The sequence below is a fragment of the Haliotis asinina genome, chromosome 8, assembly GCF_037392515.1.
Source record: "Haliotis asinina isolate JCU_RB_2024 chromosome 8, JCU_Hal_asi_v2, whole genome shotgun sequence".
Taxonomy (NCBI): Eukaryota; Metazoa; Mollusca; class Gastropoda; order Lepetellida; family Haliotidae; genus Haliotis; species Haliotis asinina.
In genome coordinates this window covers 46,427,309-46,439,511 of record NC_090287.1, presented here as the reverse complement: position 1 = coordinate 46,439,511, position 12,203 = coordinate 46,427,309, and the positions used below count along the sequence as shown (strand labels likewise).

The following is a 12,203-nucleotide window of genomic DNA, read 5'->3' as shown; positions in this document are numbered from 1 at the left end:
TAATACTTATAGCAAATATCTTGATGAAATATTACTCCCTTTCACACTCATCATAGAAGTCTTCTTTTCCTATTTAGGTAATGAAAACACCTCAAGAGTACACCAAATTTTACCCGGGGTGTCAATACACTGGTTTGACGAACACCTAGACCAATATTGTCGTATTGTTATACAACAGGATCACGCGGGTCCTATAAACCGCTTAATAAGCCTCAGTGGGTTTTTTATTACAACAGAAAGGTATATTAGCCTCTCACCTATTACCCTGACTAATAATCTAGATCTTGTAGACTTCAAATTCATTAATAGACTTTTAACTGAAACCCAATTAAAATATCTTTCAAAATATATATTATAGGATGGGTCTGTACCCAGTCGTAGAGGAAGTAGCGAAGACGCTGGAAACCGTAGATGGGTTCCGCTTGAGGCAGTTATGTGATGTGAAACGCCAACTAGAACAAGACCGTGACACGCGGAAAGCACTATGTAAGAAGTACAATAGAGCTTTCAATATCGTGGACGGGGCTGACACTACCCTTATGGCAACCAGCATGGGACTAGGGGTGGCAGGCGTTGGGTTGTTAGCTACCATTGTGGCCGCACCTATAGTGCTAGGTATTGAAATAACAGCTGGGGTGGCAGGGTTGGCAGGGTTGGCGCTTAAGTTAGTATCACGCAGACTTCATCGTAAGGCATTGAAACACGACGAGATCAGGGTTCTGGCCGAAGCAAAGCTCAACACAGTGAGTGAGCGTATTTCCACGGCACTCTCTGATAGTAAGATCTCAGAAGAGGAGTTTCGTTCAATCCTCTCTGAACTCACAAAATATAACGGAATGAAACAAGATATTCGATCCAAGTCTCGTAAGTCTGCTATCAGCGAGGACGAGAAAAAAAAGTGCATAGAACAGGGGATACAAAAAGCCCAGCAAGCCTTTATTACGAACACCAAAGTGATCGTAGGCGGTTCACGTTAAACTGTTTCATCGATATAAACATGACATAGGCACAGTGTTACCTCCAACACACGTTAAGTAGTAGGGGTAATAGTAGCAAGAGCTAAGGGCCCAACCAAAGCCTTATTTAGTAAATAAGGCTTTGTAGAGACTTTTCTTGAAAGTGTTTTAAAACCCCCATTGTATATACTACTCTACACCTTTCCTTGTGTCATTGAACCCCATGATATCTGCACTGTCACTTCCACTATGGTTTACAACAGTAATTGTACCTAGATTGCAATTTTGGAAGGATGGTTATGGAAGTCAGTAAAGCCTTCACATCCCAATTCTGAGTTGTAACCGCCAGTTGGTACAATTGGTTCTAACACAAGTCTCCAAGACACATTTCCTTTGTATTATGTTAACCACCACATAAGAAAAACCTTGTAATGATTGTGTTGAAGGATGTATTCACTTCGGTCTTCAGCTGATGAACTTAATATTATGTCTCCAGTGTTCTGATCCCCTATTCAACACACCTCTAACATAGGTATGTGTACTGGTTACTGGACAATACTTTTATGGATATCATTTGTAATTCCACTTTTTATATGAGCATTTCTGGTGATACCAAGTGGAACAGTGGCATCGTCCTTGACAGATAAACTGGATCCATCCATTTTGGATATGTGTCATACTTTGCTTTGGCCTTGAAAGCTCATGTACATTTGACCGTGTTACATACAAAGTACACAACGTTATGTGATTTCCTCTGTTCACTAATCAGGATAAAAAAATATTTCATTCCTTGCCACAGGTTTTGTCTATTGATATTTAACATGTGTATAGTTACTGTCTTTAGTTTTGTAATGCTGTTAAAGATCGGCTTCCCTGTTTATGTCCTACAGGCAAGGGAGTTTCATCCTACATCCAGATGTCACTGAAAAGTTAGAAATTTGTAAAATGGAAAAAAAAAGAAAGTGGCAGTAATGATCATTGACCAATGGGTAGTCATTTTTATTAAGTGTCAGTCTGTCAGTTTTTTTCCATACTTTTCAAGATTTGGTTATGGTATGGAAAATGAGCTTCACAGTGGTTTGTATGTAGCTTAGCTTTCTGGGCATTTTCCAGTTTTCCTGTCCGTTCAGATATGGAAACTGAATATTTGGATATACAAGGTACGAAATTTGTAACTAGAAAATTTTGTGGGCAACTATGTCAATTTTGACATCGGGTTTGAATTGAATCGAGGTGGCTATTTGAACAGCAAGAATCTGTCATCCATCCATCTATGCTATGCATGTTTTACCTTGAGTCGTCAGTATATGTATGAGTTGGATATATGCATGATGTGCTTTCCTTGTTTACTATATGTAGAATTTTCCATATACTGGTTGTTTTCACCTGTATCTAGAGTTGTATTATTCTTTCCACAGAAAGCAGCAAAAATCAAACAGCATATCATTACTCAGACACTATCAAGAAAACTTTGTGTCATTGCCCTTTGAATTTGCAACTGCTCAATATAAAAGTTTAATATGGTTTTATAAGGCATAATTGTATGTCATCCCTGTATGTCAAGTGCTAGGTGTGCTTGCAACAGCGAATGCAGTATGTTAAGTGGTACTTAACCAAGACCATTGTCCAAGTTTACATTTTGAAATGCCCTTCCAACACTTCATACGTCTTTTCCCTTGAAACTTACTTGTGATATTCAGAGGTGTAACTTGAAATAAAACAGTTAAAACATATTTTGAGTTGTTTCTATCTTACTAGTGGTATTCCCAAGCACTATCCAAAGGAATTTCATATACATGGAAAACTTCATAATTATTTCTTTGTTGCACATGATTACATGGTGTCTGTTAATATTTACAGTCGACGCCTCGTCTGTGTGTCCGTTTGTAATCATTTTGTTTCCGGAGCATAACTCGAAAACTGTTAATTATTTTTAGACCATAATTGATAGATATAATAATCAGAACCTATGATTGTGCCTTTTACTGTTTACAGATTTTTGGCATTTTTATTAGGGCTTCTTGCCACTAGGCAGAAGACCTGTTGTAATTACTGATGTTTTTATTATTATTAGGTCTTCAGACTGAAAGTCTGGAATACCAACTGTTAATATCCGAATATTTTTCTTTTTCTTCTTATTATTATTTGTACGAATTTTGTACCAGCTCTCCTGACCTAACCACTGGATGGATTTCGATCAAACTTTCAGGGATGATAGCCTGTATACTGAAGTTGATACAATGGAAAAAAAATCCCAACTTCCGTCTTCCGGTAAGGACAGACAACCCAAAATGTAAAAATCTTTCACCCTGAATATCTCGGAACCGGTAAGAGATAAATTAACCAAATTTTCACACAATGTAGACAACATCATTCTCCATCGACTCAAAGCATAGTGGAAGTTGGCCACCATGATAGATTTTCCACTATTTTGAAAAAACTGAAATTTTCGCCGAATTTCGCATTTTGCCAGTTCCTGTCTTTGAAAATCATCTTCTCCAGAACGGCATATAGCACAATCATGTTTGTTACACCATTAGAAACCTCATACCCTGGAAAGCTTAATTTGTTCAAGGCATCGTGATATCTTAAATAGTTTCAGAGTTATCGTCCTTGAAAGTTGGTCAAATTTTCAAAGACACATTTTCATAGGGTTCATTAAAATGTCATAACTCTGCGAAAACACACTGGATTTCATCGTTCATGGTACCAAACTTTTTTGAACGGCGAACATCTTTGCTTCGCATTATGGTTATGTAAAAATCAATGCTTACGTCACAATTACGACGGAAAGAAAATTTGTACATTTCCAGCCTCAATCAACTCAAGTTTTAACAAAATGTTCCCGTCAGATATCTAACGCCGCTTAGGCACACTCAAATTAGAACTCGAGTTTCCCTTCACCTGCATTACACTGGGTTAACAATGAATGGTCACAGAAACACATGAGCGTTGAGGAAATAGTCGATTGTGTAAAAGTCAGTGAGTTGAGTTTTACACCGCACTCAGCATTATTCCAGCTAGTGATCAACAGCATGAGCATCGATCTGCGCAATATGGAACCTATTAGTTTGTATATTGCTTTATGCCGCACTCAGCAGTATTAGTGGTATGGAAATGTCAGGTTCTAATCTTTCCAGTAGTTTGTATATTGCTTTACGCCGCATTCAGCCGTATTTCTGCGTTACACTGGCATAGCACTGAGTGTTCACAGAAATACATGAGGATTAAGGAAATAGTCGATTTTGTTACAGTGAGTGAGTTGAATTTTATGCCGCACTCAGTACTATTCCACCTATATGGCTGCGGTCTCTAAATGATCAAATCTGGACCAGACAATCCAGTGATCAACAGCATGAGCACAGTTTGGAACCTATTAGTTTGTATATTGTTTTACGCTGCACTCAGCTGTGTTGGTGTTGTGGAAATGTCGGCTCTAATCTTTCCACTAGTTTGTATATTGTTTTACGCCGCACTCAGCAGTATTCCAACTATATGGCTGCGGTCTGTCAGTGATCGAGAGTCTACCAGACAATCCAGTGATCAACAGCATGAGCAATGACCTGCGTAATTTGGAACCTATGACCTACAAACAAAACAGTTAGTGTATGGGAAATGTCTGGTTGTAATCTTTCCAGTACTTTGTATATCTGACTTTGCCATCCAGTTTCTTTTTCTGCAGTTTGTGAATTATGTGGTCGTGTCAGCAGTGTTGACTCAGTGCCAAATGAATGTAAAAATTACCGCAATGGACGGTCCAGCTGGCGTCCAAAGAAACTGTTCAAGTGAAGATAGCCTCGGAGGGTATATGGACCGTCAGTATTGCCCTTGAGGCAATCCTAGTTATTATGATTATTATTATTATTTATTTTTCTGCCGTATTTTGTTCCAGCCCTACAAAGAGCACCAGTGGACAGAATTGCTAGAAAAAAGTCAGGCAGATGGGCACCGAGGTGTAGATATTCCCCATTAAAATGTCTAGGCTGTAGGCCCAATAGGAAAGGGCAGATAAATAAAAATTAATTCAAAATTTTCAATTTCAAATGTAAATATCTCCAAAACTAATGCTGCAATGACCACCAAACTTCTTGAGCAGATGCGCAATCAAAATGTCTACAATTTCGCTTGTACGGGTCGAGTCGCTAAAATGCACCGTTTGGTCGCAATTTTGGATTGAAGTTTTTGCTGCTGTTTTTCAGCTAAATTCTGACTACTTTGCTCCCAAAATCTGCTGCACTACAACTACAACAGCTACCGCTTTCAAACTTGGCATACGTTGTCTAGGCACCTCCCTACACTGTTACATCTTTGCTAAAATGCACCTTTTTGATGGTGATACAGACTGCATTAGCTAAAAAGAAGACAAAACATTTGAGACGTGCCCCAAATGAATGAAAAGAGTGCGCAGCAAATTCACTAGTACTTCTGCTCATACTGCGTTAAATATCGATCGAAAGTGCTTGCATGATGATGTACACATCACCATAAACAATACTAGCTGTCAAAATCCGAAAGTTTCTGCGTATTAAGAAAACAGGCACTTCTTTTTATCACTGACGGCCCAGGAATACGTCACAGATTGTGTCAAAAGGTGCTCCTACATTTTCAAGTCATTTGAAATGAAATTAATTACACTTATTTGTGAGAGAAACTACTCTTATAGACTTACATAGATATGAGACAACAAGGACAAAATCCGAAAACATGGAAGGCTGTTTGATGTGTTATGTACGGTATGCATCCATTTATACATAGAAAATTCATCAGCAAGCAAAAACTGAAGTGTGTCTGTCAATATCCCTTCTGTTTTAGGCATGGGGCCTCCGATGTGTCTACGCGCCTTAAACAGCAGGTATATTTATCAGTGCAGCGAAGAAACCATGAATGTGATACTTATGCTAAATTTTAAGTTCAGTTTTCATATTCTTTAAATATTTTAAATACATTTACATGCATTTGAATGGATTTCAAGATCACTGTTAATTAGAAAGCCATTTCCTTACACGTCCCTCCTTTTCACCCTCATTACCTCCCATGAGCATGTAATGCACGTGAAATTCATTCCGGGCTACGAGTAAAAAGATCGGGTGTCTTTTGAAGTAATTGTTGACAAATCATTGTTTTGGCACTGATTTCCAGCCCATGGTTGGGGGCCGTGTCCCTTTAAAATATGTTATAATATCATAAAATATTGGAGTAAATTGTTAGTAACTGATAATTGTATTTTACAAAGCTGTTACAGTTATTTTTATGATAATGTTTCAAAGTGTAATGTTTCAAATTTGGCCTATCAAGTTAAATGTACAAGTATCGGTTTTGGAGGTGTTTGGCATGCTTAGGAACCAGTTATTAAGCAGCAAATCTATGATCAGGTCCCTCAAGTTGTTAGAAGTCAGTTATCTGTATCATCGAAATGTACTTTATATGTTAATCTTATTGTTGCTCATAGACTACAGTTTTACCTCTGCAAATGTATACCTCCCTTGTGTAAGCATTACATCACTAAATTTAGATTATCTTCACACAATTTAGCAATAGAATTAGGTAGATAGCATAATGTAAGTGTTAAAGATAGGTTCTGTAAATTTTGTAATACAGATATTGAAGATGAGTTTCATTTTATCCTTAAATGTTATAAATATAGTGAAATAAGACATAGGTATATAAAAGAATATTACTGGAAATATCCCTCTGTTTACAAACTTGTACAATTATTTACTACTCAGAATAGCACCCAGTTATGTAATTTGGGCAAATAGCTTGGAAACGCTTCTAGAATAAGAAACATGTTACCACAGATTGTGTACATTCTCCTATAATATCTTATCTTGCCATTGCATGCTTTCCCTGTTTCCTTAGGCTTATGTATACCACCCTGTCAAGTGTCGTGTATCCACATGTATTATACATTGTATCTGGCGAAATGTAACATTTCAAGGAATAAAGGAAGAAATTAACGAGTTCACAGATGTTAACAAGTTTACACTGTGTAGCGTGTCATACCATAAAGATTTCCTATTAAAATTATGCTATTTAAGCGTTTATTAAACTTTTGACTCAAGTTAACTTACTAAGGTGTTTTTAAGCTTGAGAACCAAAACTACAATTATTTTCAACCTCAAAGAACAACAGGTGTAGACGATAATTCCATGCGTCTCGCAAAAGATTATATGTTTTTGAAAATCCCTTTGTACAACCCAGTGGCTGGTCTAAAAATGTTTGAAAAGTGCATAAACTATATGCATGACATCTATGTAGTGTGATTGCTTAATTGTATGAATCGTGCCAGAAGTAAAATAACGTTTTTTATAGGTCTCATAGATTTTTCACTCATCCTTTTGAAATGTTGCGACAGGTCAACTCCCCAACCAAATCATACCTGGTTTGGGCTGATGTTACCTGTTAATGCACAGAATTTTTAGTGTAACATGAAATAGCACATACGCATTCATTCCCGAAATGCCTCATGTGTGAATTGATAAACCGAGATATAAGTAGAACCGCGGTATTTTGCCTTCTGTTCTATATACATGCCTAGTTTTGATAGGTATGGTAACCTGTTTAAATCACAAAGCGGGTTTTAGCAGCATGATCCGTAGAGCTACATTCCAAACGTACACAACCATAACTAAAAAGACACATCGACCACAGAAGATTAAATAGTCATTTTCTTCAGGTTTTATTAGTCATTTAAAACACTCTGAGTGATTTACGAGGGTTGGCTGAAAAGTTCTAAGCCTCACTGTGAAAAAAAGTTACAAAGTCCACGTTTGTAATTTATTTTTCTACATAGTCCCCTTCCAAGTTCACACACTTTGCCAGCGATGCTGCAAGGCCCGAATCCCGGTCAGGAAGAAATCTTCTTCAGCTACCCTAAAAAAATCAGTCACAGCGGAAATGACGTCATCATTACTTGCAAAATGGCGACCGGCGAGTTCCTTTTTCATTTTGGGGAATAGGTGGAAGTCAGAAGGTGCCAAATCAGGTGAATAAGGAGGATAGTCAATGAGTTCAAAGCCACAATCGCGGATTGTTGACATGGCCACCACCGATTTGTGAACAGGCGCATTGTCTTGGTGGAAGAGGACACCTTTAGCGATCATCCCTCGTCGTTTGGCTTTGATTGCTTCTCGCAACTGGTTCAGTAGATCAGCATAGTATCTGCCGTTGATAGTTTGACCTTTTTCAAGATAATCAATGAGCAGAATACCCCTGGAATCCCAAAAGACTGATGCCATCACCTTTCCAGCTGAAGGAACAGACTTGGCTTTCTTCGGAGCTGGTGAATCAGGATGCTTCCACTGTTTTGACTGTAGTTTTGTTTCTGGTTGAAAGTGATGTATCCAGGTCTCATCCATGGTTACAAATCGTGCCACAAAATCACCGGGATCTGCTTCCAAACGACGCAAATTGTTAAGGGATGTCTGGAACCTGACACGTTTCTGTTCTGCTGTCAAGAACTTTGGCACCTATCTTGCAGAAACTTTAGTCATTCCTAATTCGTTGGTGATAATATGCTCAACCCTCTCATGAGAGATGCCCACTACACTAGCAATATGTCGAGTAGTCAATCGTCGATCATCCATCAACATATCGAGCACTCGCGTGATGTTTTCTGGAGTGGTTGCTGTTGAAGGCCTTCCTGAGCGTGGGTCATCATCAAGGCTTTGTCTGCCACGCTTAAATTCTGCAGCCCACTTCTTTACTGTGGAAAATGAAGGAGCATCATCCCCTAGAGTGGAGACCATGTCAGCATGTATCTGTGTTGGGGACATCCCTTTCTTTTGCAAGTACTTGATGACTGCCCTGTATTCAGTTTTGTCCATTTCTGATGATTTCAGAGGGTAGGTTTACCAAAAGAGCTGTAGTTGAGATAAAACTATTACTACGTTTGTAGTTCTTGTGTCTATGATTCACTAAATGATTGTCCTCATTGGTGGCAAACACCTGTCTCTACCTGGTGGGGAAAAACCACTCAGGCTAAGAACTTTTCAGCCAACCCTCGTAGTATATCTAGCACCTGATGTATCTCATGCTGATGATCTTGGGAAATATTGTCACTGAAGCAGAAATAGCTGCTATTAATTTGTTTTTAAATATATAAAGTAACAACCAATATCAATTAGACTATAGTAATATACTATCATCCTGTGGTGTTGAGCATTCGGCTGATACTGGTATGATGTTATGAATATTTACATCAGTTGAACTACAAAAGTGAAGACACTGAATGGCGATGTTAATCCATCTAGACTGGTTCAATGTTTGTGCTGGTAGGGTGAAATTTCCAAAATTCAGCACAAGCTCAGAAACAATTCAAGTACATGTATGTCGACAAGATCAACGGTATTTTTTCCTGTATGTTCTTGATGTTATATCACTAAAATGTTTCTTATGTTGATTAATATAGATTTACTTATATATATATGGAAGTAATATAATGTGAATCACATTCAGCCTGGGCTGCAAAGTTTTATGTTTTAGACTTTTTTAACAGATCGTTGTGCCATATGCATTCTTTGATTACTGAATGGACAACCGCCAAGTTTTTTTTCTTTTGATGTTCTAATACAAGTAGCATCTGTTTCAAAGCCAATATGAATTCAAAGTCAACTAATGACACTTTTCCCATTACGGACAGTAAAATGTATCTATATTATCTGTAGTGTTGACTGCTATTGGAAGTACGTCACAGATGCAAATAGCTGCATTGCATAACAGGCAAGAAGCCCTCATCGCTGCTCGCAGCAATACTTTTTTTTAATTTCCATGGAACATTTTGGTGTTAGTCTAATGGTGGGATGTGCTTCGTTTCCTTAGCAGAACATAACAACCAATATTTTTCTGCAGAACCTAAAGTGGTGCCTTTTTGCTACTTACGGGTTTTTGTGATTTGTTATTTTCTCAGTTTCCATGGAAACGTTTTGGACCTAGTCTGAAAAGTGAGAGGTGTGTTTGGTTTCCGGAACAGAAATCATCATAAAACTTCTTAATATCTGTCAGTAAAACCTGGTAGATATGTGTGGCAGACCCAGTGTATACAGGTTTTTGTCTTTTATCATTTTCTCGGTTTCCATGGAAACATTTTGGACTTTGTCTCAAAATGGAGGAATGGGCTTCGTTTCCGGAGCAGAACTCAAAAAATGTTCAATCTGCAAAACTTGCTAGATATGTTTGGCAGACACTAAATTGGTGCCTTTGGCTATGTCAGTTTTTTTGTGATTTCATATTTTCTTGGTTTCCATGAAAACGTTTTGTACTTTGTCTCAGAAGTGAGAGGTGTTACGGTTCCAGAGCACAATTCAAAAACTTGTGATATAATCTGTCAGCAAAAGTTGGTAGATATGTGTGTCAGACCCCAAAGTTGTGCCTTTGGCTATGTACAGGTTTTGTGATTCCTTATTTTCTTGGTTTCCATGGAAACAACATATGTCATATTTGGGATTTCACTTTCTTAGAAAAGTACAAATTTAAGTATTTTTTTGGCTGAGTCCCATCCGGGATTTGAACCCTCACCCTCAGAGTCACACACATAAGCGCCAGCACAGCGCCAGCACTGTGTCAGCTACAGAGCCCACACAGCCACCGTGACTTCCATGGAGACTCCAAAGTGCTGCCTTTGCTGCTTACAGGTTTTTGTGATTTATCATTTTGTGGGTTTCCATCAAAACGTTTTGGACTTGGTCTCAAAACAGAGGGATGAGCTTCGTTTCTGGAGCAGAAAAGGAAAACTATTAAATGTCATTCAGCAAAACTTGCCAGATATTTGAGGCAGACAAGAAAGTGGTGCCTTTTGCTACTTACAAAGTTCTGGCATTTTTTCTATTCTGGTCCCCGTGGAAAAAAATCGGGCTTACTCTCAAAGACGGAGAGTGGGGCTTTGTTTCCAGAGCACAACTTGAAAACCATTTCATATCTTTCAACTGATTTTGGCAGGTATATGAGACAGATCTTGAAGTGGTACTTTTTGCTGTTTACAGATGTATGAAATTTTGAAGAATAATTTGAAGAATACTACCTCTAACACTTGAGAAAAAGACCTGTCCATCTTTTCTTTGGAATTGGTGAGAACTGTTTGCTGATGGTTCCATAAAAATTGATCATGTTTCCCATACCTACCTAACAAGGGGGACAGCTCCTTTGGATGTTGAGGAGGACCTTCAGGCAGAAAGTCATCACAACTTGATGGATATGAAAAAAAATATTCAGTTAAACTTGTCAGAACTAGTTTAATTGAATATTTATGAAGCCAATCAGAACACATTTCTGTGGAAGAGGCAAATCAAAACATTAGAAAAAAGGTATTGAATTATTCCAGTAAAAGACATTATGGGCCAAAAAAAGAATCAAATTAATCCAAATATTTCTTTTTGCTGAACTTTTTGTGTATTTCTCTCACAAGGGATATCCAGTTCATATGAACATCTCGACATTCCTGCAGAAGTATGGACTGCTGATAGGCACAAGTCCCTTACATCTAGAAGAAGGGGATCCAAGAAGCTACGTGAAAACCATTTTGGAAGAACTGAAGCTGCAAGAAAATGAATGTCAGATTGGCATCACAAAGGTCAGTACCTTTTGGAAAAGCAGTGAAAATATTATTACCGATGAGCAAATCTGTATCATAATTATTATAAACCTATGGAGAAAGGGAAGTTAAGAAATACATAAGTAAATTTATTGTATATGGGTGAGTGTGTTGAAATGCACTTGACCAGTATTTCACCAATATGTTGGCTTCAAAGCTTTATGTTGGAGAAAGGCCAAAATGAAAATGGGCAATGTTTGTTTTCCATACAGCTATGATCTTCAATAAACAATGCCTTTTTAGAAAGTGATGAAATGTAGCACTTCTTATATTTGTCATTTCACATACACAGGAAAGTAGAGATTCCAGTGAACTTTTTTGCGGGAGGGAGGTTGGGTCGCGTGCCCTCTGGGACTTGAATAAATGTTCTCAGGAGAGTGACACCTAATTCCCAGCATGCGTTGCTGAAAACCTGTCCTAATCCTGATTTTCATAATTGTCAAGCTGGAAATGTTAGGTTTACTTTTTTAGTTGACGCCTTGTCCGTCCGTAATCATTTTATTATGATAATTTCTCTTAATTTCTCTGTCAATTGCCAATTTCTTCAGTTCTATTTCTCTTCTTATTTCCTTCTCCATCTCAAACTTTTTCATTTCCATGTCTAATTTTTTCATTTCCATGTCTAATTTTTTCATTTCCAACTGGTCTGAACATCCCTC

General features: G+C 37.9%; 1 protein-coding gene across 1 annotated transcript in view; it reads left to right on the top strand.

Annotated features, from left to right (window-relative positions):
• LOC137295441 (unconventional myosin heavy chain 6-like) overlaps positions 1–12,203 on the top strand; it is a 468,840-nt gene that overhangs the window by 110,401 nt on the left and 346,236 nt on the right. The window contains exon 14 of the mRNA XM_067826813.1: positions 11,359–11,523. Within this exon, the coding sequence (XP_067682914.1) occupies positions 11,359–11,523 (165 nt within the window). The remainder of the gene's footprint in view (positions 1–11,358; positions 11,524–12,203) is intronic.